The 24,693-nt window shown below is 56.2% G+C and overlaps 1 protein-coding gene and 1 long non-coding RNA gene across 5 annotated transcripts in view; one reads left to right on the plus strand and one right to left on the minus strand.

Annotated features, from left to right (window-relative positions):
* Positions 1-24,693, plus strand: part of LOC117200882 (uncharacterized) — a 75,360-nt gene that overhangs the window by 43,655 nt on the left and 7,012 nt on the right. The window contains exons 4-6 of one of the 3 annotated variants that reach the window (XR_007471266.1): positions 3,655-3,820; positions 8,586-9,129; positions 16,076-17,694. This is a non-coding gene — a long non-coding RNA (uncharacterized LOC117200882). Of the gene's footprint in view, positions 1-3,654; positions 3,821-8,585; positions 9,474-16,075; positions 17,695-24,693 lie in introns of those variants that run through there. The other 2 variants (XR_004482644.2, XR_007471265.1) reach the window with 2 other exon arrangements.
* On the minus strand, positions 19,495-23,717 carry LBX1 (ladybird homeobox 1). 2 transcript variants are annotated; one of them, XM_033425811.2, is made up of 3 exons: positions 23,542-23,717; positions 21,824-22,533; positions 19,495-21,128 (listed from the first exon to the last, which is right to left on the minus strand). In XM_033425811.2, the coding sequence occupies exons 2-3, from the start codon at positions 22,146-22,148 to the stop codon at positions 20,602-20,604; spliced, it is 852 nt and encodes a 283-aa protein (XP_033281702.1). In that variant the 5' UTR covers positions 22,149-22,533; positions 23,542-23,717; the 3' UTR covers positions 19,495-20,601. The 2 variants fall into 2 exon arrangements, with proteins under 2 accessions (XP_033281702.1, XP_004268521.1); XM_004268473.3 differs by lacking the exon at positions 23,542-23,717 and having other exon boundaries at positions 21,824-22,772.

Below are 24,693 nucleotides of genomic sequence, written 5' to 3' on the forward strand. Positions count from 1 at the left end.
AGCACTGAATGGAGAATTCTGGAAGTTGAACATGATTCTACAGATTTCACTAGGGCTGCAGGGGCTGAGGCAGGTCAGCATGAATCTTGGGCACCTCTCCCAACCCTGCACTGAGGACTCTAAAAGATATCAGTTCCACCCGGAGGCCAGAGGTTTCTTTCCTGAGCACCTAGTCTGCTTGGTGAAGCCCCTGGAGTATGTCTTTAACGTCTCCCTCTTCCATGATTACTTGGCAACAGGAAGCCCTGGATCTAGGGTAGGATGGGGGCTGCCTGATGGAGCACAGGCCGAATGAAGGCTCAAAGTGGGAAGGGCAGCAGGATGTTTCCCATTCAAGGCTGTTAGTATAAAATGAAAATATGACTGGCTTGCATCAAAGCAGAAGCACATAATTACAGCCTAATATGATTGAAAGGGATAATTCAGAATTTAGAATAAAATATAAAGAAATGCAAACATTCAGTTGTGTCTAGATTCCCTCACTCATCCAGTATTGTCCTGTTCCCCATCACTTTCTAATCTAACTCTAATTTTATCCTTCAACTTGAGTAGAATACACTTTCCTGAATCATTCAGAGCATATCTTGGCTTGTTCAAGGCCCAGCCTCCTGTTTGCCTCCAGGCCCCCGTGGGCAGCTTCCATTTAGCTTTTAGGATTCATGCTGGCAAGAGACATGTGACTGCCTCAGTGCTTCCACTGGCAGAGGATGTGTTCCAACAGGACACCTCGTGAGTAATAAAAGCATCAGAGCAACAGCCTAAGTGGCACAGGGAGGAATGCACTGGAGAGGGGGTGGGGGAGATGCTGCGGTACAGACATGTCATTAACGACTAAAACGATGACAAACCACCAGAAAGGAAACGATAGGGACTTGGGGAAAGAAGAAAGGGAAGGTTAGGCGAGGCAGGACCTCGGCCAGGTGATGGGGTTTAACACCATCAGTGATGAGTCATGTTGATTACATGTCCCCAGATGTGATGTGATATGAGGAGGAGGGCACTTCACCTCTGCGGTCTTCTTCCCAAAATCCATAGCCCCAGTTTAACCATGAGAAAACCACCAGGCAAACCCAAATTGAGAGACAGTCTACAGAATCCTTGACCAGTACTCCTCCAAACTGTTAGGGGCATTAAAAAACCAAGGAAATCATGAGAACCTGTCACAGACAAGAAGAGACTAAGAAGACGTGACGGCTAAATGTAATGAGGTATCCTGGATGGAATCCTGGAACAGAAAAAGGACATTAGTGGAAAATCTAGTGAAATCAAATAACGTGGAGTTTAGTTAAGTAGTAACACACCAATATTGTTGGCTTAGTTGGGATGAATACACCATGGTAACGTAAGACGTTAACAACAGGGGTGGTGGGTGAGGGGTATAGGGGAACTCTGTACTACCTTTGCAACTTTTCTGTACAGTGTTGGTTTGGTTTGGTTTGGTTTTTTAAGGTAATGCGGGGATTGTGGGGGTGGGGGTGGGGGTGGGGAGGGCAGGAGGACCTGGCTTTCTGGTTGGAAGGAGAGGGAAGTTTTGAAAGGAAGAAGTCCTAAGGAATCTGAAGTAGGACCAGAGAGGCTGCGGGTCTTGAATGAAACAGGCATCCCTGCCCCAGCAGCCCTGAGGAAGCGGCTTCCTACAAATAAGGTTAGCACGGTTTCCCTTACCTGTGGATGGCAGAGAGAGATCTAGAGCTGAACTTCTCCAACTCCAACAGGCACACGAATCACTCAGGGAAATCCTGGTGATGCTTGAGGCTGTTGGTCCCAGGACCACACTTTGAGTTGCAAGAGGCTGGAGAGACGGACGTCACCGCTCGCCTGGGAGGAGGGAAAGAGATGCTGAAAGGGAAGCTGCAACCTGAAGGCACGATTCCCAACCTCCGCAGGGCCTGAGTAGAGGGGCGGGCTCGCGCGGTGGCCGGAGCAGAGCAGGAACAGAGCGCAGACTCTGCAGAGTCAGGAAGCAGGTCCAGTTCTGATCACCTGCAAACTGCCACACTGGGCGGTGCCTTCGTCCTCAGCCTCGCGTCCCCATCTGCACAAAGGGCATCCTAACTCCCCGTGCCTGTGTCTCTAGATTGTTCTGGGGATTGAATGTGAGGGACTCGGCACACAGAGCAAGTCCTTGTTGAAATAACTGAGGCCCTCCAAAACAGCTTCAGATGACTTACAAAGATTGTGTTTCCCTGTTTTTTTTTAACATGGCTGTACCCTCATGAAGCTACTTTTGCTTTATGTATTCAGTCATTCAGTCATTCAACAGATATACATCGAAAGCCCACCATCCAAAGAATTTGCTGTCTGAAATCTCCAGTCTTGTGGAATATAGATTTAGAGGTTAGAGCTGAAGAAAAGGGAAAGGCCAGCTGGATCTCACCTCTACTTGCCAAGTCCCCCTTTGTCTTTCTCCATCTGCTATGCTCCCTCCCTCTGACCTCCCTCCCTGGCTGGGTCCACAGAAGAGAGAAAACTGCACCCATGGGCCACCTCCAGGGACCCTCCTGCTGGTGAAGGTGTGCCCTTCCCCCCCAGCCGCCCTTCTCCCTGGCGTTTACCTCCCCTTTCTCTGGCTGTAGGGCTTTGGCCGAAACCTCAGCCACGTCCTGACCACTGTCCTCTCAGGGGCCAGGGCTATGGAATTCCTGCTCATCTCAATTTAATGTATACAAACACATTTATATGCACAGTCACAGGAGTTTCAAAATCAAATCAAGGTGGTTTCCTCACAGCAGATACAAGGAAAAGAGAAAGAAATCGAGGCTGTTGATTTCTGCTGTGTCACAGACACTTTAGGAATCTGATAACAGCATATAATGCGTCACCACCCAGAAAAACACACTTAAGCACAGCTGCAGGGGTTTCTAGGCACTGGGTTAAGAATGCCAGGTCTAGAGGCTCCTGTAAGCTTAGGGATACAGGGAGAACACAGCCAGACAACAGGCTAAGGTGGTGGGTATGATGAAAGCCCCTAGTTTTCAGTGTCATCACACGGTCTCTATGCCCTCAAGTCCTCAGCTCCATCGGTGGTCACCCTCAGCCACACTTCACACCATCCCACAGGTCAGGGTGAAGGCTTGCCCAGCGGTGCATCCTGTCAGCTGCTTCTCCTGGGACCTTCAGGAATCTCAGTGCATTGTCCCATTGGTGTGGAAACCCTGGGCCACTTCTTTCTGGCCTGTGGCTGATTCCACTCTCACTGCCCTCCAGCATTATTCTTGGTCTTCCTCCTCTTGGGCTCAGGCTAGCACAAAAAAATAATGCACCTTTTTTCCCAGCACAGAAGTCCACAGACATTTACTCAGAGCCCAAAGAGATTAGAAGGAAATAAACAAGAAGATACAAATGCATAAAAATAGTCCATCATCCCCAGGACATCTCCTTGACTCCAGACCTTGGCCACAAGCTGGTGGCCCTGGGTCTTGGTTTCTGCCCTCCCATCTCCTTATCACTGTCTCAAGGACTTTCCTTCTTTGCTTGCAGGATCTTAGCTCCCCAACCAGGGACTGAACCCAGGCCCCAGGCAGTGAAAGTGCTGAGTCCTAACCACTGGACCACCAGGGAATTCCATCAAGAACTTTCCCTCCTAAATGATCCCTTCACTGCTTTTTTCCTCAGGCTCCCTCTCACGCATCGCTCTATCACTGTCTTCCTCAGGCGCTGTATATGAGGAAGATGTGGCTGCCCCCAGGAACAGAGAAGAAAATGCTAGTTTTTCTACCAATATCCATGATCCCGTTCTTTCTTCAGCACACCTGAGTTTTATAGCGGGCGCATGGTCACACAGCTGAAGATTATACTTCCCAACATCCTTGCAGCTAAGGTGAGTCTGTGCAACTGAATTCTGACTGATGGCTATGCAGAGGTCAGCTGTAGGCCACTTTTAAGTTATGAGCTTAAAAGAAATGGGTATGTGCTCCTCTTATTCTTTCCTTCTTCCCACTGACTGGGAGGCAGACATGATGGCAGGAGCTAGAGCAGCCAATTTGAGCCCTCTCATGGGAGCCACCATGGGCCTCAAACAGTGACTGATACACAGTAGGTGCTCAATAAAGAATTTTTGGAGGGACTTCACTCATTTACTCTTCACAAAAACCCTAAGAGGTAGAATTACTGTGTCATTAACTATTATCATCCCAACTTTACAGATGAGGAACCTGAGGCACAGAGAGGTTGAGTAACTTCTGTAAGGTCACAAAGGGTAGGATTTGAACCTGGTTCCAGAGTCTGCTCTTAATTGTGATAGCATATAGACTTACATGAGGGAGAATAAACATCTATCACATTTAGCCTCTGTATTTGGGGGCCTCTTTGTTATAGCAGCTTATATATCCCTTAATATACCCTCTGTGACATCCCAGAGGTGACTGTGGGTCTTCCCATTGCCTAAGGCCCAAGAATGAGCCCCTTGAAGGCCAGTTGCCAAGGAGGCAGACTTCTAGGAGGCAGCTGAGGGCGGCTCTCTAGGGGCTGAAGACTCCAAATTGAGTCCCTTCCTTTTCACTCCAGGATCCGTACTATTAAAAATCAGCAAAGTCCCCATCCTGCTTGGGTCAGCAGCTCCTGAAGCACCCACACGTGCTCACTAACCCTCCCTTTCCTCCAACTTATCACCTCAAAGACATGGGCACACTCACACTGCACCCCAATGAGGACACAACCCCTGAACCCTCCCCAAAGGGTAATGTTTGGTCTGTTATTTAAATCAACAAACATTTCAACAGTTTTGCAGTTTACAGTTTACAAGTTACCACCACAGAATCTAAGCATGGAAAGAGATCCAGGATCTATTATTAAGTGAAAAAAAAAGTAAGTTTCAGAAAAATATGCATGTTCTTTTCTTATTTCTACATACACGTGCACACATCTATATGTCAATGAAAATGCAACCCCCTCTCTGGAAATAGTGGCTACTCATGACCATTCTGGAATAGAGCAGGTCTGACTGTCACCCCCATTTTACAGATGAAGAAACTGGCTTTAGACAGGTCAAGGCCCAGACCATAAGGCTAGCATGGGTGAGACCCCTGTCCCGCACCTCAAAGCCCTGCTGTTTCCAATAGACCTGCCTCCTGTCTTTCTAGGTCAATGTCTAGGTTATTGTCCCCACAGTTCACCCAGCTCACTACTCCCTACCCCAACCCCAGCGTCTGCCCTAGAACGAAACCAGAGACAGGCGGTCTCAGGGGGAGCTTTTCTGGCAGGGCCTCACTGCCTTCTTATGACCAATAACACTAGATAGTCTCGGGCAGTGGATCTCACCCAGTGACAAAGGAATCCCAATTGCCTGGAGAACATGATAAAAATGTACTAGCCAGCACCCCCCGAACCAAACTCCTGATCCAGGCTCAGCCTCCTGTGGGGTTTTTTTATAACAAGTTCTCCCCCACCCCTGGCAGGTGAACTTAACCCGCAGCCACTTTGTTAATATTGGAAAGTGACGTTAGGTAAGCCCCTTCGTGTGAAGGGTAAGGCCATGGCTGTTTTCCCCTTTGTTTTCCCACAGAGATCAGTTACATTTCTTTGGTGGGAGAGGTGGGCTGGGAAGAAAATGTGGGAACAATGTGGAAACCTTGGGACACTGCAAGAGAGATGGCCTCATGTGCCCACATGGAGGAGAAATCTCTGAAGGAGGGTCCCCCTGAACTTATTAACATCTTACATCTAGCGCTGAAGTTCTTGAATAATAGCCGGCATTTGTACTGAAATGTGCCCTTTACAAAGCTCTTTTGGGGAACATTAGGCTCAGCCGGCCCTCAGTGAAGCCCTCTGAGGCAGGGATTACTGTCCCTAACTCACAGATGGAGAAACTGAGGCTTAGAGAGATGAAGTGACTTAAAGTCCCACAGCTAGGAAGTTACAGGCTTAAACCCAGGATGTCTGATCCCTAATGACAGACATGATTTCCTCAGCTGTAAGCCATTGTATGTATGTGGGGGGGCGGGTATGGGAAGCTGGGGATTCTGTTCTTCTCACAGACTAGTGCGCATAAGAATCCAGGAAGGGGGCTCCCACACCACAGGGAAGATTCTCAGGCCTGGTTCCCAGGGATTCCATTTCAGTGGCTCTGGAGTACAGCCCTGAAATCTGCATTTTCTCAAGCTCAGATTGGCATATGGCTGGGCACATCAGCCACGTCTCCCCCGCTGCCTTCTCCCAGACCTATGGAGAAGGGGACACGAGGTGTCCTGGCTCAGAGTGTGGTGACTCTAAGGCCTCCCAGATGTCCACACTGGAGAGAGGAGGAAGCACCGTGCCCCCTCATGGGAAACTACTGAAGACCCCAAGAGAGAAAGGATAGGAATGGAAAAGGGCAGAAGCCCCACCACCACTTTCCCCATCTAAGGCCTGGGTTTAAGGAGTCTCATCTTCCTGGACTACTTAGAGTAACTGGAAATTTCCAATAGTTGTGGCTTACTTTGATCTGTGTCCAGATGAGCAGGAGGGGCCTGGATCAGAGCTCTGGGAGACCTATACACAACCACAGAGCATCACCTCAAATGAAAGGTTGTCACCAGATCTCATTACAGGGGGACCTTCGAAGTCCTGTACCCCTCCTTCTGTCACACACACACACACTGCCCCCCTCTCTTCTCTAAGGGCAGTGCCAAAGTCAAGGGCAAAGACCTAGAGGGACCTTTACGGACTGCCTCATCCCACCGCTGCCCAAGGTTCCTGCCCACTCTGACCTTGCTTCACCTAGTTGTCCAGGGCTAGAGAATGCCCTGCAGTGGCGTGGGAGCGGATCCTGGGAGTGGGGCTCTGGTGAGAGTAGCTGTGCCAGGGTCAGGGGCTCAGGGTCAACAGGAGATGGTGGCAGCCTGGGTCAGCAGGAGGAAGTACTTTGTATTGGGGGAGTCAGTGTGTGTCAAGCATGAGAGGGACCTCGTGGGGTTCTCTGCCAGGGAATGGCTGGCTGTCACCTGGAAACTCAGGGATCTTGGCTCTTGTAGAAGTGCCAGACAGCACTGTCACCACCTCTCACCACTTTTTAGATAGTCTCTGAATGGACTGACCTGTTGGCACTCACCCTTCCCCTGACATTTCCATCTGTAGATTTTACTACCTAGAAAATACAGCCTGTCCTGTCAGGCTTGACAATCATACTGTGGAGGAAGAAATTTATAACTTGCCAGACACCATATCAGTTGGGCAGGGAGGCAGCTGGCCCAGCAGCAGAAGGGAAAGAGCACAGAACTAGCAGTAATGGTGGAACTCAGTAGCACTGAGTCATTTCTTCCCTGTGCAAACCCATAAAGACCAGAGAAGCCTCTTCTTCCCGTTTGGGTAAGGGACCTCCTCCCTGAAGGCAGAGGGATGGCTAAGATGACCACCGGCAGATCAGGTCAGGATCAGAGAAAAACAGATCCTGCTTTTTGCCCGAGTTTTGCAGCCCCTCAGAGCGGCAGCCTGCAGCAGTGCCGAACTATGGACAGCAGAGGGAGCTCTTGCCCAACCTTTCCCGCGCGGAGGAGGTTGCAAGGACCTGAGCTTTGCGAGCCGAAGGGTTCTCGTAATTTGCTTCCGAAGTCTGGGTGACGGCAGAGCAGCGCATGGCTGGAGTAGGAATAGGGATGACTAGAGGCTCATAACTTCGCTTTTAGGCACTCACCCAGAAGTAGTGGCCTCTTGCGATGCCCCAAGGAGGACCCTTTTTATGCCCCGCGCCAGCAGAGACATGGGCTTGCGCCTTTCTCAGCCCCACTCCATATCCGATCCCTGAAAGAGCGTCCCCTGCATCTGAGGGTTCCAAGGAGGTGCCCCCCCGACCCCCCACCACCAGCTGCACCCCTGCTCTTCCTTGCTGTGGCCCTCTCCTAATGTCTCAGTGCCAGAAAGTGGAGGTGTAGCGTGCTCACGTAAGGGCTTGTGGTGTGAGAGTGGGACTACGTCCGGGTGGGCTTTGGGGTTCTAGGTGGGTTGGGGGGAAAGAGGTGGCTGAAAGGTGCATGCAGCTGTTGAGCACCTCCACAAATGCCGCTAGGTGGCGCTCGAAGCCCGCATCTCAGAGAAGCGCAGGTTTTTGAAGACCCTGGCTCAAGTGCAGGGGATTTGGCTTGAAGACTTAGGGAGGGATGCAGGAAGGAGCCAGCTGAGTCCAGGGATCTTCCTCACTGCAACAGAGGGACGGACTTGGTATTTGGGAGCTATGGAGCAGCCATGGTTTCCAGGAGGCTTGGAAAGGGCGAGGAGAAGAGCGGGGCCGAAGGCATGGCACATATTGCGAGGGATAAAGGATGAATCCCCCAGACCTTCCCCAGGAGCTGGAGAGGGGTTGGAGGATCCTCCATCTTTTAATCTGTCGTCGGATTAAAACCTATAAAACCTCCAGATTTATAGGTTTTGTTCTGAGGCCACTGGGAGAAGAATTCGGGGTCTCAGAATCCAAATTCGGCCTGGGAATTTAAAAATGCAAGATAATTCCCGCGTCTGTCCATCTGTCTGTTTTCCTCCCAGGATTTGTGGGTCTGTGTATCACCTCCTGCTCTGGGTCTTCTATACTCCACCCCGTGCAACCGGAAGGCCGGGGGGGGGGCGGGGGAGAAATCTCCGGATCTTTGGCTTCTCTTTCTTTGCTCTTCCTTCAGATACCCTCAACGGCTTCCGCTGACTCTGGGAAATGTGCCCCAAGCTTTGAAGAACGGCCCTCACCCCCCTCAGAGTCCAGGACAGAAGGGGAAGGGGCTCTAAATGCATCTGACTCTGACACATTCCCTGGGTCAGAATTTCTTTCCAGGACACCCTGGAGTCAGGTGCCCTTCCTCTGCTTGAGGCCTTCCCTGAAGTGATCCATCGGGCCCCAGTTTAGCTTCTCGCCAAGGCCTGCAAATTACTGAGACTGTGATGCCCCAAACTTGTGGGATCCTCCCTCGGCACCATCCCCGTATTCGGAGGCTTGACCCAGAGGTCTCATTCCCTCCCGGCTCTCACCCTCCGCGTTCAATCCGGAGTCCGTCTGGAGGGAAGGGAAGACCTGAAGAGGCCGAGGGCACCTGCTGCCAGCTGCGCAAGCGTTAATCCCACCCAGCCGTCCAGAGATCGAGATCCGATGAGGGGCGATAGAAACTGTCACGCGCCGGCAGCCTCACGAAGTGCGGAACGCGGTCTGGCCTGGCGGACTGGAACTCCTAGGTGAGACCCAGACCCGCCGGCTTCCTCCCCTAAAGTAGCGGGTGGCGGGGAGAGGTTGCGTTCTCGTTATGGGGACATAGAAATGTGGGTTCAGAGACTGAAGGGAGCCGGGACTGGGATCCGGAGAGGTGGTGCTTCCCCTGCGGTCCACGCTTACCCGCCTTGCTCCAGAGGCCTTAACAACGTCCCCAGAGGTTGCCAACCTCCTGGAATGGGGTAGGTGGGCTTGAAAGGACGCTGAATCTCCCTTTGGGCCTGCAGAGTCCCCTCAACAATCCGGGCCCTAGCTCCCTGTCCCTAGCAGTGCCAGCGCGGCGGGAGCTCCAAGGTCAGCGCGCTGGGACACGGGAAAGTGAGGGCCTGGCGAGTGGGTGGCCTGGGGCAAAATGAATCCAGGGTTCTGGGAGAAATTGGGAGAAGTGGAGGTTTGAATGACCGCCGCCCCAAGGTGCCCGTTTTCCTAGCTTCGGCACCACATGCTGCCAGGCCTCGGTGGGGGCGGGGGGGGGCGGATAGAGCCCGCCCCTGAGAGTCCCCTCCCCCTCCCCGAGGCCGGAGGTATTACTGCTGCTTGATCAGACCTCATTTCCTGCGAAAATGGAGACATATCCAGAGTCCTTAATAAAGTGAATGACGAGGCTTCGGCTGTAATTGGGCTTCCGGTTGGTGGCTATTTCCTTAAACTGACAGTGGAAACAATGTAAAGCCACAGCGCCCAAATATAATTATATGATTATCAGAAAGAGGTGCAGGATGGATTTGCCCAGACCCGGAGGCAATCACCTGAGAAATGGGCACAAAAGCTTACCCAGACCAAGGGACCCAGGAACCCCGGACCTCCACACCGACCCCACATCCAAGCGGGCGCCTCAGCAAGCTTTGGCTTCTCCTCCCATCCCGAGCCCCGCTCTGCCGCTGCCATAGGGAAACGCAGGGCCTTTATACGCTGGGGCGTGGGTGGGTCTTCTCCTTCTGAGAGGAGGAGGGTCTTCCAGTTCCGGGGGTGGGGGGCGGCCTGGCTGAGAGTCCCCGGACCGGTGCCCCGGACCGCGTACGCCGGCTGCATATTTCTATGCATAATCCGATTTTCTCCATGACTATTTAGTTAAACTCTTTTAACAACAGCTACATAATTAGAATTTGGATTCCCATTAATTTTCCCTGGGCCTCGAACCATTTGCAGCTCACACTGGTAATTAATGCGATACATCACTAACTTTACCCAGCGCCGGCCAGCCGGGCTCAGATCGCTCGGCCCGCGCCTGGCACCCCTGTGCGGGTCCCTGACACTGGACCCGGCTTTCCGAGTGGGGGCCGTTTTCCTCCCTCCAAAGCCAAATGCCTCGGCCCGCGCAACCAAAGCCTTCTTTCCAGGAAATTTCACAATTAAACATATTTATCGGGAGCAGATTTACGTTTCTGGGTTTCCAGTCTCGGGGCGTCTGGGTAGGCTATTAAGAGTAATTAGCATCTTTTGCGCGTGCAGATTTACTTCGCTCATTGCCACATCACTCATCCCTAAAAGCCAGCGCAGGCGAAAACAGGCGCCGCCGCCAAAGCCGCTGCGAGAGCTACCGCCCCCGTCTGGGTCTGACTAGGGCTCCCCCGGCCCTGAGACCCCGTACGCTGCCCGCTCCTAGTTAATCTGGCCGAACTGCTTGCTCCAGGCTCAGGAGGCTGCGCGCCAAGCGAAAAGGTTCCCACCCTGGAGACGACTGATGCAAGGTCGACCTCAGGCGGCGGGGGAGAAGGCCCAAGCCAGGCTCTCCCCGCTGCCTGAGCCCACGGTCTGGACCCGAGGCTTCGCGACAGTGCACTTGTGTGCGCGAGCGAGTAGGCGTGTCTGTATATGCAAGATCTCGTGCGCGCAAGTGCACGTGCATGTGGTTGTTAGTGCGCGTTCCTGAAAATGCACGAGGCGCGCGTGGAAAACGAGCGCCTCAGCCCCCACATTCAACAATCCCTTCCCAGGACCGCAGCTCAAATGCCAGTCCTAGGCCACTCAGCTAGGGCACTGAGGTTCAGAGGGAAACTCGGACCCCTACCTTGCCTTGATTTCCTTTCTACAGAGCCGGCCCCAGCCAGCCTGAGGGCCTGGAACGCGCAGCGCAGGGCGAGAGGGAAACTGGGAGGCCTGACGCCCGCTCACATCCGAGCGCAGGTTGCCTGGTGCTGGTGAGAGGCCGCCAGAGAGAGGGCAGGCGGAGCAGGGAGTCACTGAACAGCGGCTGGCAGGACCGCTGGGGGCGGCCGGAGAGGTTGGGACCAGGTGGGAATGGGGTGGGGGTGGGGGTGGAGGGGATAGGAATGGGGGGCGGGCCAAGGTGCAGAGTGGTGGTGGGAGAACCAGGGCCAGCAAGCGCCGCGGTGGCTCCCGAGCTCCCGGCCGAGGCACCCACTCCGGGTTGGTTATTAACGCGCTGGGAAGTCCTCGAGCCGCCCAACTTTCTTCTCTTTAATGAGCCTAGAAGAAGAGGCTTCCCTGAAGGGGTTTGTTCATTAAAGATGTAGCTGGAGGAATATTGTCTCATTAATTATCTGGTTTTAATTACACTCCTACCCTTTGAATCCAGAGGTGGGAAAAGTTGATTCAGTGGCGCCGCCCCCTTTAGCTTAAAGAGTCGGGCGGGGCACGGAGACCAGGAGGGGGCGGTGAGGACTGCGTGTGCCCGGGAAGATGTGAGCAGGCCTTTGGGGTGTATCCGCCTGCGAATCCCCATGCGACAGGGTTCTAAGCCTGGCGTGGTGTGTAGATGTGGCCTGCGTGTAGATCTGAAAATGTGCGTGTGTCTGAGTGTGTGTGACCACGTGCTCCTGAAAGGCCGCGTGGACGTGACTTGGGTGTCTATGTGTGCTCCCCGCCTGTGTGGGGTTCTGTGCGTCTGGGTGTGCTTGTGGGTAGCTGAGTGTGTCTATGGACAGGCCCGAGTGGGGGTCTAAGTGAACAGGAGTGTGACTTCTGCGTAGCAGTGTCTGCATGTGTCTAAGAGGGTGGCTTCCTGCCTGTCAGCTCAAGTGACAGTGGCTGACCGCGTCTCTGGATCTCTGCTGTGCCTGTATGTGGCCCCATGTCTATGTGTTGAGGGGGGATGCTTCATGGCTAGAGCCTCCCAGGAGCCAGGACCTTCTAAGGACATAGCTTGGTTCTCCAGGGTCCCCAGAGCTGGGGTGCCATCCAGAAACCCCAGTCCTTCTGGAAGGGGAGTTATTTAAAGGGGTGCTCGTCCCTGCCTCATCCCTTGTCAGGCCAGCTCGGCGCTAAAGCGGGGGCCGTTTTCCCTTTAAATTGCGGACACTTTGACAGGGGACATTAAGGACCCGGCTGCTCAGGCTGAGCAGATCATAAAACCGGACAGGCAATTTCTGCTCCCGCCAAATAGCCGGGCAAACTCGTTCTGCATCTTTGGTTTTAATGCACTAAACTGGCAGCTAAGCAGGGAGTGAGCAAAGAGGGGGTGGGGAGCCCCCCACATACACGGGCGCACACACCAGCACATGAACACGTGCAAACACCCCTTCACACCCTCTCACGACCCACGCCCCGCCCCGACCCCCCCACCGGTGGAATTATCAACTAGAATTTGATTAATATGCAAATCGCAGGCAAACAGCTCCATATAATTCTTTCAGTGGAGAGTAATTAATCACCAGTTAAAGCAAATTAATACATATATCAATTTTGTCAGAAACATGCTTAGTTCAATCGCCCGTAAAATTGAAGTTTGAAGTATTAAGAGGCTCTGCAGAAACGCCAGGACTAAAACTTTCAAATTGATCCTATTTAGTAATCAATCAGGCTCTCCCCTCAGGTTAATCTGCCTAATTTTTCATCTCAAATCATACACTTTACTGACATGCCATCTAGCAAACAGTCGATAAAAAGTTAACAAAAATGATAACGACTCCAGCCAGAGCCATGGTGCAGGGTGGGTGGGTGACGAGCAGCTTTGATTGCATTTCTGGGGCGGTTGGGGACTTGGGTTTTTCCTGGGCCAAAGGCTAGGAGTTCTCCCGGACAGCCTCAGCCTCCCTGCCTGCCACCCTTGTCTGTGATTTGCTACCCTCTATCGCTTTTGGATTCCTCTCAGAACGTCAGAACATTGGCAGCGTTTTCCCCAAAGTCGCCTAAACCAGCTAGCTCCCTCTGCACGCCTGTGGTTGCACAGAATGTCTGGAAGCGCGTGTGTGTGCTTGTGGTCATTGTGGGCTGTGCCTCTGTCACTGTGTCCGTATTGTGTGTATAACAGTGGGGATGGTGTAACCATTTAACAGCAAAGGTTTATCTGTTTAACTGTTGTGTGTGCTACTGGCTACCTATATTTCCATGGGTGTGCTGTGTCATATGTGTCCGCACTGTTTCTGGGCATTCTGTATGTCTGCATCACTGTGTATGTGTTTGGGGTTTCTGCATTGTGAGTCTGTGCAACTCAGTTCCTGCCCTTTGTGTTTGCATTGTTTCTCCGATGTCTGTGTGACACTGTGTGTCTGTATTGTGTGTGCCCTGGATTGGCCGTGGCAGTATCCCTCATCTACATGTGGGCATGTGGTCCCAGGGGTCCTCAGGCAACCCGATCAATATGCCCCATCACAGACATCAGGAGAGAAGGAACAGTCCCTGTGGAGACGTACGTAGGCACTTCACTGTGAGCAGCCTCTGAGATGTGGGAGGGGGTCACTCCTTCTCCACCCTACCCTCCCTCCTAGCCTCTGTGTTGGGGGGTTGTTGGGGGGATGGGTAAGGAAGGGGAGGGAAGGCCTCTCTAGAGGAGACTCCCAGCCCTAGATCCCTCTCCACAGAGCCCTGGACCCACTGCTTCTGACTTGAGCCTTTGAATTTTGAACCCAGTTGGGTATAGGCATATATCCATGTATTCAGATGATACAACCACACCCAGATGCGGTGACAACTCATCTCATCTCTATCTACACATGCTCATAACTAAACCCACACAGGTCCCAGGATACTCACAGGTAACTACTCTTCCTTCCCTATTGCATTCACACTCACTCACAAACAACTAGCCACATCCAGCTCTCCATAGGGAAACCTGCACATGTCCACATGCACACACCAGTGCACAGCAATCCCTGCACACACTCGCACATACACACACCAGATTCCAAAGCAGGTGGGACTCATTCACTCCCAACACTGCTGGCAGCATCACCCACCCACCATCCACCATGCACACCTGTGCACATTGCCATTTGTACCCTCCCCATTTGGGGCAGCGAGGAGCCCCTGCAGGGAGGAGTAACTTAGCTGGGGGAGGCTGGGACTTCTAGGGCAACGTGGGACAGGTACAGCCAAAGGTAGGTCTGCAAATTACACTAAGGTTCAGCCTGGGGACCAACTTTAATAGGAGAGGGCAGGCTGCATCCTAGCCATTACCCAAGAGCAAACAGAGGACAACCCCACCCCCCTTCAAAAGAAGCAGAGTCTGTGTCTATATAGTGTTTATTCACTGCCCCAACTGCCTTCAGAGTAGACTTAGGCTCAGGCTGAAGTTCTCCATCCCACTTTCTGCTCACTCCTCTCATAAGCCCCCCTCCCTTCCCATCATGTGCTCCACTCCACCCCCCACCATAAGTGTAAATTTGAGAATTTGAGTAGCCAGCTTGGTCAACCTGTTTGGAGCTAAGATTCTGGTTGTCTGTAGCTTCAGTTCCACATCAATGTTCATTCTCCCGCTTATCTTCTCACACCCGCTCCCTGCATACATCACACACCCCGGGGGGCATCACTCACCCGCTGGTCACACCCACCCCAGTGACAGCTTTACTTCTTTTCTGTCCATTGCACAAACTTAGTCACACCTAGTTTGCAACAATCAGTTATATGAACACAGCAGCACACACTCAGTCACCCCCAGTTGCACATGCTCCGTTTCATCAATCAGCTGCACATGTCCAGTCTCTCAGTTGCACACACTTTCCTGACACACTCAGTTGATGCTGGAGAACTTGGCCACACACACACACACACACACACCCTCAGCCCCAAGGTCTCTCTCTGGACTGGCACCTGTTAGGCGGAGACAAGGTAACTTGCTGATGGCAGCCCTGGATCTGGAAATGCAGAGCTGGGGCCCCAGGAAAACTCAGGGTGGGAATTCTCCATCCTGAGTATTGCTCCCCCCCTCATACACATGCACCAGGCCTAGGACCACCACCTTCCTTTGCTCTAGTCCCAGGAGCCTCATCCGTGGGAGACACAGCCTGTGGACCCATCCGGGATCAGGCTCCCAGCTCCCCCAGGCCTGCTAACCTCTGCCCAAGACCTCATTCGTGCACATGCACAGTCTAGGGAGGCACCCATTTTGCACACAAACCAACCATCCACAGCCCAACCATCACTACCCAGCACACCCACAGTTCTAACCTGGACTCACACCACCCGCAGCCGGCCAGGGGACTCTCCACTTTACCACAGTGGCTTCCAACCTGCTGACCCTCGTGACGCCAGTTTGCTCAGGTTCCAGGTCCCCTGTCCCTCGTCTTGCAGTCCCTGCCCCTGTCCATTCTGGGTCCCTTATCTAGTCACTCCCCTACACCTCATGCTCCCTTAGGCCTCTTCCCAGGTGTGTGTGTGTTGGAGGAACATCCGTATTCTCGGCACAAACCGCTTTCTGGGCCGCGAGAAAGAGTGGTTGGTTGTTGGAGTAGGGAGCAAAGTCAAGGTACCCTGGGTTCCAACGGCAGAAGACATGCAGGGCGATGTGAGTGGACTTCCCTGGACCTGGAGGCTCCGAAGGGTGGGGAGGAGGGGGTCCCCGCGGCGACTGGCAGGGGCGGAGGGGAGGCGCGCGGCCCCAGCCCGTCCCTTTCAGGGGGGACTCATGCATCAAACTTCAATTTTCCGGACGATTGAATTAGTGATTTTTTTTCTCCTGAACTAAAATACACTTAAGTCTTTGGGATTAATTACCACGTTCTGGTCCCTCAGACTGGAGTATTACTTATCGGAGCTGCGTCTGACACCGGCCCGACACCTCGTAAAATAAGGAACTGCGCCTCCTGGCCTCACCAGGCGCCGCCCGCAGGACCCCGGGTCGGAGAAGGCGGAGCAGGGAAAGCCGAGCCAGCCGGATCGTGGGGCCAGGCCCAGCCCGTCCGCGCCCCGCGGGGTCCCGGGCCGGGAGAGCAGAACCTGCCCGCGTCCTGGGACTTGGCAAGCAGGGCCGAGGCCCCGGACCCAACCGGGAAGGAAGAGGCAGAGCCGGGCCGCTTCTCTTGGGCAGCCGGGAACCGAAAGCGGGTCTGCAGAGAGGCTAGAGTCCTGAGCACGCAGGCCTGCGACGGCCCCAGGCTATAAAGTAACTCCGCCACAGGGCTGGAGGCCAGGAGGGTCCCAAACCTTAACGAACCTCGCCCTGAGAATGGGCGCAGGGCCCACAGCCCCTCACATGATCCACGCCACCCTTGTACATACACTCACACTCGGAGAACAAACACGTAATGCACACGCCCGGCTCCCACGGAGCGCACACATGCAGTGCACACACCACGCACAGCCGCACCCGAGGCAGGCCCGGCCGGCGCCTGTTATGAGACCAGGGCCTGCACTTGGATTCGAGGCCCTCTCCCATCACAGGTCCCCGCTGAAGCACCCGAAGCGTGGCTAAGGCCATCCCAGCGCCCTGGGCGGCGTACGGGTAGCTGCTCTCATCAGAGCCGGGATTGCCTGGGAGAGGGTGGGCTAGAGCCCAGGCCTCCCTGGACCCCCAACTCCTCACTCCCATCTCCAGACAAGCTCTTCAGCCCTTGCCCTCGGTCGTCGCCGCCTCCCTGCGCGATGGGGCCGGGAAACTAGCCCCGCGCCGCGTTGCCCGCTCGGACCGAGTCGGGATGCCACGGCCACATGCGCTGTCGGCCGGGTTCCGGAAGCCCACCGGCAGCCTGGCGGAGGCATCGAATCCAGCACAGACGAGAAGACTGCGGGGCGGCTGGAATCCGCTTCCCCAAAGGTGTGGGACCCAGCGCAGCGCGCTCTCTCCAGGGCTCCTTGGGGTCAAGCCCTGGGCTCCACGTTCGCCTCTCTCCCCTTCCCTCCGACAACGGTGCGGTCCCTCCTTCTGCCCGCCCTCGTTCTGGCCTATAGAAACAACGAATTCCTCCTCATCTTTCAAGGCCTGGGTCCAAAGCCACCTCCTCCGTGAAGCCCGCACTACCCCGGGCCCTAAGTCGGTTCTCTAAGCTCTGCAAAGGGCACTTCCCTGTCCCTCGGTCCAGGTCTCCTATCTGCGCTGGGGTGCGGCGGGTCTCGTCTGCTAGACTGGGAGCTCCTTGAGGGTAGGAACTGGATCTGATTCGTTCCCATTTCCCCAGCCCCCAGCGTGGCCTGGCGCAGAAAAGAGGCACAACAAACATTTGCTGAATTGAATGGATTTCCCCCTTTATTTTATTAATCCTTCCCCTTCCTTCTTTCCTTCCTTCTTTTCCTTCTTCCTTCCTCCCTCGTTACTTTTTATTTCTTGGTTATATTCAATTGTCATGTTTTTCAGGCTCATTAAATCCATTTAGAGACAAAAGAATAAAAGGCAGAAGGGGAAGGAGGGGGAGGAGGGAAGGGGGAGGGGATGGGAGGGGGAGGCCAGAGAAGCAAACAAATAACCCGCTTTAACTAGACGGGCGGATAAATGGCCCCGTTTCTCCTCAGCCCCGATGCGCCTGCTTAGCTGCGCGCCCCGCGGGCTCTTCAGCTCGGGTGGGCTCAGCCCCGGGGCCGCCGCCCCCAGCCCGAAGGGACCCAGCAGGGTCCGGCCCGGGGCCGCGAAGCGGGCAGCGGCCTGAGGTGCCAGGGCCGCTTCATTGGGATTCATGGGCGTGTTGGGCGGGCGGCCCCGGGCTCAGGGCGCGGGGCGGGGGCCGGGCGGGGGCGGGGTGCGCACGGCGGGCGCAGATGCCCAAGTGACCGCCGCGCCGCGGTCCCTGCGCCGCCTTTGTGCCGGGGAGGCGCGCGCGGGGACCTAATCCATCAAATTGTCTACAAATTGTGAAGAAAATTCAAAAACCATATGGTCGCCAGCGCCGGCGCGCTCTGGGCTGCGGAGGGCCGTGGCCGTGCCCGCACCCGGAGCCGCGGGGGGCTGGGCCCGGCTATTGTCGCCTGTCAGCGGCCGCCCGGGTCCATTCGTCCCGGCCTTCATGGTCCGCGCTCCGAATTACAGACCCATCCATCCTGAGAGGGCGATTTATGTCGCTCGGGAGGAACCGGCCTCACGCCGGCCCCGCTGCCCGGCCGCCTCTTTCCTTCTTTCGTTCTCGCCTCTCTTCTCTCCCTTCTCCCCATTCCACTTTTCTCCCTCTGTCTCTGTCTCTGTTTCTGTCTCTCTCTTTGTAGCTTTTCCTCTTTCTCTTTCTCCCCCGTCTCTGTGGCTCTCCACTTTCTCGCTCTGCTTTTGAAGTGTTCTGTTCTCTTTTCTTCTATTTCTCTCTCTTCGTTTCCTCGTGGACTCGCACGTTCCCGATTCAGGCCCCGGGGCCCCATCGCCTGCCCGAGACCAGATGCACATTTCTCACATCAATTTTGCTTAGAAAGAGAGCCGAGTGGCCTGGAGGCGGGACCCTCCTCTAGTGACAGCGGCCACTCGCCAGCCCAGCGACAACAAAAGCCCAGAAAGAAACCCGCTCCGTTCGGAAAAGTAAAAGCTGCCTGTGTTCCTGCCCCAGCCGCCCTCGGGGTGCGGGGACTCCCCCAGAGTCCTTGGGAGATTGATGTCTCTGTCCCCAGCCGGGTTCGGGGCCCAGAATTTGTGAACGTTACCAGAAATCCACCCCAACTCTCAGATGCTTCGGGCTCGCATCTTCCAGTGCCCGTGTGAGTAATTCAGCCTGCCCTTGGTACCTTTGGCCTCATTTTCCTCCCTCACCCAAGGGTGAGGCCCTCTGGCGAACCGAAGCTTGGGGAGCTCTCAGGCTCCAGTCCGCTGCCCGACTGAGCTATATACCACACCCAAGGCTTAGCCGGTGTCCCGGGGAGCGCAGGAAGAATGCCCTTGGGTCCCGGCTGGGATGCACGAACCCCACGGCAAGTCCCCCCCCCACCTAGCCTTTGCCCCATACAAATTAATTTTGCACCCGTGGCGCCCTCAAAGTACGCACACGTTTTCTCCCAGCATTGTACGCCTCTCTTTTTACCCGGACCTGGCGAAGCCCGCTTCTCTCGCCCCCGCACCATTTGGTAGCTGCCACGTGTTTGTGGGCAAGAAGCGCCTCCTCCCTGTCACTAATTCCCCCTCACCCCTCATTCTCACGCCTGCCCTGAAACTCCTCCAAATCTCCAAGGCCTGGGCAGCCGGCGACCAGCAGCGGCGAGACACCGAGCCTGACGCGGCTTCACTGAATAAGGTCCACTCGTTCAGACACGGTCACCGCCGGTTCTAGTAAAATGGCAAAGACTTTATTTATCGGAGAAAGAGGCCTTGGGTACAGTCCGGGGAGGAGAGGGCAGGGCAGGAGCAGGGGAGTGGCACGCGGGACCCACCCTCATCCAGGCACCCTCGTCTGGCCAAGTCGAGCTAGGAGCAGGGCGTTGGATACCGCAAGACAGACCCAGAGCTGTGGAGGAGGTGGCGCGAGGGCTTAGGTCGGCCTCGTCTCAGTCTCTGTCACATGCAAAAAAATTCTAAAAAGAGTAAAAAATAATTCTTGGACTTTGGGTTCTGTTTTCGTTGGTTGGTTGATTGGTTGGTTGTTGGATTTCCCCCTGCTTTGTCCCTAAGACCCGGACCCCAATAGTCAGTCCCAGGCAACCGGGAGGGGGTGGGGAGGAATCTTAAAAATAGCATTACTGGGCATTAGGAGGCAGAAATGGCATCGAAAACAGACTTCTGTCGCTGGAGGGGAGGGGGAAACATCGATTTGAAACTCGCAAGTCAAGACCCGGTTGCCCCCCTCAGCCCCTTCCCAGGTGTGTGGGGGGGAATAAAGGCAGAAGGAAATAAAAGAAATCAACTGCAATAGGCCTAGGGAGGTGAGGAGGGAGAGGGCCGGTGCATTCGACACATGCAGACAAAAATCAAAAAGTCGGGGCGGCCCCTCCTCCAGACCTCGAGGTTAAGTGTTCATTACCCTCGATTCTATCTCGCCCTCAGCAAACCCGGCAGCCTGAGCTTTGAGAACATGGAAACTCCGAGATTTTAAAAAATAAAAGAAATAAAGAAAAAAGTCAGGCTGCGGTGGGAAGAACCCAGTATTTAGGTTTAAATATTTATACAGAAGCCATACAGAATTGCACGGCGAGGGCTCCCGGGGCAGCGGAGGCCGCGCGCGGCGGCCGGCTTAGCCGGCCATCCCAGGTTTATTGCTTCGAGAGGAAAGAGGCGGCTGCCGGGAGCCGAGTCCAGGCCAGGGACAGGGGAGAAGGCGGGAGTTGCAGAGGAGGTCCCAGCTCCCCTTGGCGGTCCTGTCCGGGAGGTGGCGGGCAAAGAGCGCTAGGAGCCCGGGGCTGCGGAAGATGCTGGGCGCCGCTCAATCGTCCACGTCGATCTCTTCGTCTTCCTCGTCCTCTGAGCAGTCCTGGCTGCTGGCCGGCTGGTCCGTGAGCGGGGAGGCGGGCGAGAGCTGCAGGGGCCCGGCGCCCGGGGCCTGCGGGGCGCCTGGGGGGAGTGCCGGAGAGCCAGGCCTTGACTTAGCCCTGCCGCAGCCGCCGCCGCCGCCGCCGCCGACCGCAGCCTCCGAGTTCTGCTCGAGTTCGGCCAGCGCCACGATGTCCATCTGCCCGCTGGGGCCCAGTTTCTTGGCGGACTCCACGTCGGCCTTCATCTCCTCCAGGTCCCGTTTGAGCTTGGCACGCCGATTCTGGAACCAGGTGATGACCTGAGCATTGGTGAGGCCCAGCTGCTGCGCAATTTGGTCGCGATCGGCAGGGGACAGGTACTTCTGGTAGAGGAAGCGCTTCTCCAACTCGTAAATCTGGTGGTTGGTGAAGGCCGTGCGCGACTTTCGCCGCTTCTTGGGGGTCTGCCGCTGCCCAAAGATGGTCATCCCGTCGCGGCCTGAGAGGAAACCAAAGTATAGGCTTGCGCCAGAGGAGAGGAGACCCCACCCCGGTCCTTACTCACTCCACCTAGACCCATCCGGCCTGCAGTCTGCCGCTGTTCCCTTCTAGGATTAGATTCAGCCGCCCGGACTAGACCAAGCCTAGGCTATGGCAAGCCCCCTTCCCCCATCTCTCATCTACCGGAAGTCCCTAGGAAAAATTGTTTTGGTCTCTGCCGCTTCACCTGAGAGTTGGTTTGAAAGACCCGAGGTCGCTAGAACATGAGAGCCAGACAGGGACGCCCTGCCTGGGAGTGAATGTTGGCTCTCCATCTCGTCGCAATCAGCCCTGCTCTACCCCTACCCAAAAGGTCCCAGCAAAGGCTCTCCATTCCCCACCCCAGGAACAGGGCTAGCAGTACCCAGGCCACCGAGAACGGGAGGGAGTTAAGCAGAGCAGGCAGACTGCAGAGAGATCTTGGGTTCCCGCCTCCCCTCCGCGGTCACTCGACTCTGGCCTATCCAGAGGCCCTTGGAAATAGGGTTTGGGTCCTGTCCCACGCATCTCCACTCCCAGCGGCAGCGGCTTGGGCTGGAGGGCCCAGACAGCCGGCGCGGGAGGGGGCGGCCAGAGGCAGAGAGCACTAAGCGTGGGACACATTGAGCCGGGAGCCTGGTGCTGAGCGCCGGGGAACCCAGTGGCGGCGCCTACCTTCGGCTGCCTGCAGGACGCTGACCTCCAGCCCCTTAAAAGTCTTGCTGGCGAGCTCCTCCAGCGCGCACAGCGGCGAGGTCTGCGAGAGCAGCGCGCGGCCCGCCAGGGGCAAGCCGCCCGGAGCGTGCTTGTCCGCGGCCGCCAGCAGGTGCGCCGCCCCGCACAGCGAGTAACTTCTCCGCACAGACGGCTTGTTGAGGATGTCCTCGATGCTGAACGGCGTCAGCGGTTTGTTGGAGTTGGCGGGAGGCGGCAGGTGGTCCAGCGGGCTGCGCCGCCTCTCCTCCCCCGGCGCCGCCTTGCTGTCCTCCTTGGAAGTCATCTCGGCCTCGTTTGGGGGCCCGGCCGGGGCGGCTCGGGCCTCGGGGACCCAGCCCGCGGGCAGCTCGGGCGCCGGGAGGCGCGGGCGGGCGGCAGGCGGGAAGGAGGCCGCGCCCGGCAGCGCGCGGGCCGGGCTCGGGGTCGATTAGCGCAGCGGCAGAGGCGAGCACAGCCGCACGGGGCCCCAGGAGGAGGGCGCTGACGCGGGCGCTACCGCCGCCGGGGCTTCCAGCAATCCGGGGCGCGAGCCGGGGCGCGCCGCGCGGGGCTCCAGTTTCGCCAGCCCCGGTGCTATTTAAAGGTGTCAGGTGGCTCCGCGGCGGCTCCTGGCCCCGGGTCCTGGCGGCGGCAGTTGGAAGAGCCGAGGCGAGGGCGCCGATCCCGTACTGCGAGGGGAGGCGGAGAGATGGGGCAATTGACTATTGCTAACAAGTTAGCCTTGATCGAGGAGTAATCAATTATCTGCAGCGGCACTTCTCTCTCTCTTTCTCTCTTTCTCTCTGTCTTTCTCCTCTCTTCTTTCTCTCTGTTCTCTCTCCTCTTCTCTCTCTCTCCCTCTCTCTCCCTCTCTCTCTTCCTCTCTCTCTCCCTCTCTCTCTCCCTCTCTCCCTCCCTCTCTCTTCTCTGCTCCCCCCGTCTCTCTCCTTCTCTCCCTCTCCCTCGTCCTCTTTCACTCTCTGTCTGTCCAATGCAGGCAGCTCTAAGTTGGGAAGCTCATTAATTAGCGGGCCTGGGGTAGGAGGAGCCGGCTGGAATTAGCCTGCCTAATGCGCCTGTCAGTCCCGGCGCTGCGCCGCGCTCGGCCCGAGCTGTTTGTAAATTACATTAGCGGCTCCTTTATTGCACCCGAACCACCGGCGACTGAAAAGCCGCCGCCCCCACCCCAAACTGTGAGTCGCGCTCCCGGCGTACCCGCCTCCCGCCGGCCTGGCTGTGATGGCAGCGCTGGCCCGGAGGTCTCAGGCTCTCCAACCCGGGATTTGGCGCCGGAGAAGCGCGGCAGGAGCCCATCCGGGGAGGTATGCAGCCGCCGCGCGGGCCAGGTAAGACCAGGAGCCTGGGTGGGCCCCGTCGCCGCCCAGAGCGGACTTTGCCGGGCTGAGATCAAGGACCCAGCGCCCCTACCCCTAGATCCACTTGCCCCTCACCCACGGCCTTGGGCAACGCGCCTGGGGAGAAGGAATCTGCAGCCCTCGGGTTGGCCCGCGGGAGGTCCAAGGAGGCTCTGCAGCCCTGGGTGAGGCGACACAGGACACAGGGGTGGGGGATCCCAGGGGTTGGGAGAGGAGGCCAGTCAGAGGACACAGCCTTCCCCAACCGAGAGGTGGAGGGGGGGAGTTGTTGGTGGCCCTAGGCACCTCTTCCCCCGGCTGAGCCTGAAGCGACAGCCTTACCTCCTCCGGCAATCTTGCACACTCTTCTCAGGCCGCGGCTCTCCGGGCCAGCTGGGGCCACGGCCCGCCTGGTGACCGGCGTCCGACCGTGGTAGCCGGACCGGGTGCCGGGGCTAACGGGGCAGGCTCAGGGCCTCCCCGCTGAGCTCTGCCCGGCCCCGGCCGGGGCCCCGCTGCCGGCCCCGCCCAGCCCAGCGCCCGGCTTGAGTGCACCGCCAGGCCGACTCCAGCTGTTCCGGATGCGTGGCGGGGGCCCGGAGGGGGCCGGGCCACGGATGGGGCTGCGATCTCAGGAACCCGCAGGGAGAGGCATTCGAGTCCGACTGGGCACTGGGAACCCTACGGCCCGAACTCTGTGCATATCAGGCGAGCATTTATGTGTGTATTTGAATGTGTTTATGTTTTTGAATATGTATATTTGTGTGTGGTTCTCCATGTGTTTATTTGTGTAAACGTATGTGAACCTGTGGGTATTTTGGTGGCTTGAACCCCTACCTATGTCTTTCATTCCCCTGAGGTACCCAAGAGGGCTATGTCCCCAGTTTTTGATGTTTTTTTTCTCTTGAGTCCCTCCTTTGGTTTGCGTGGGGCCACCTGCCCTGCCACCCTAATTTTCCATTTCCACCCCTGTAGGAAGGAGGGGAGGAGGAGGGAGGTTGTAGCCAAGGGAGGAAGAGCTGTTCCCTCCCCACATACAGCCCCAGCCCTTTCCCTTGCTTTGTTTGTAAACTCCTGGGCAGGCAGTGCAGTCTGGCAGCCCTGCTTGGTCTAGAGAAGGCCCTAGAGAGGCCAGTGCAGAGGACTGTGGCCCAGCGCAGAGGTTGGGGTGGGAAGAATAGGACCTCTTGGACTTCTTGCCCCTTCATACCTGCTCCAGAGAGCAAACCAAGCTGGGCTGTGGGGCAGGGGACAAGTTCTCTTCCTTGATGCCTCTAGCATAGGGTCCTCTGAGCATCAGAGATCAGTTTCTTTATCTCCCGGTTAGTTATTCATTTGGAACAAGGCTTGCAGCTCTCCAGAGTAAAAGGGGACAGTGTAGGGAGAGAAGATTCTTGTTTGGGACCTCAGTGCCTGCCCCAGGCCTGCTTGGCAGTGTTGGGAAGATCTACTTATCCTCTTCCGCATCTTTGTCCTGCATTTTGGGGGGGAGGA

This window comes from Orcinus orca, chromosome 14 (assembly GCF_937001465.1).
Source record: "Orcinus orca chromosome 14, mOrcOrc1.1, whole genome shotgun sequence".
NCBI lineage: Eukaryota > Metazoa > Chordata > Mammalia > Artiodactyla > Delphinidae > Orcinus > Orcinus orca.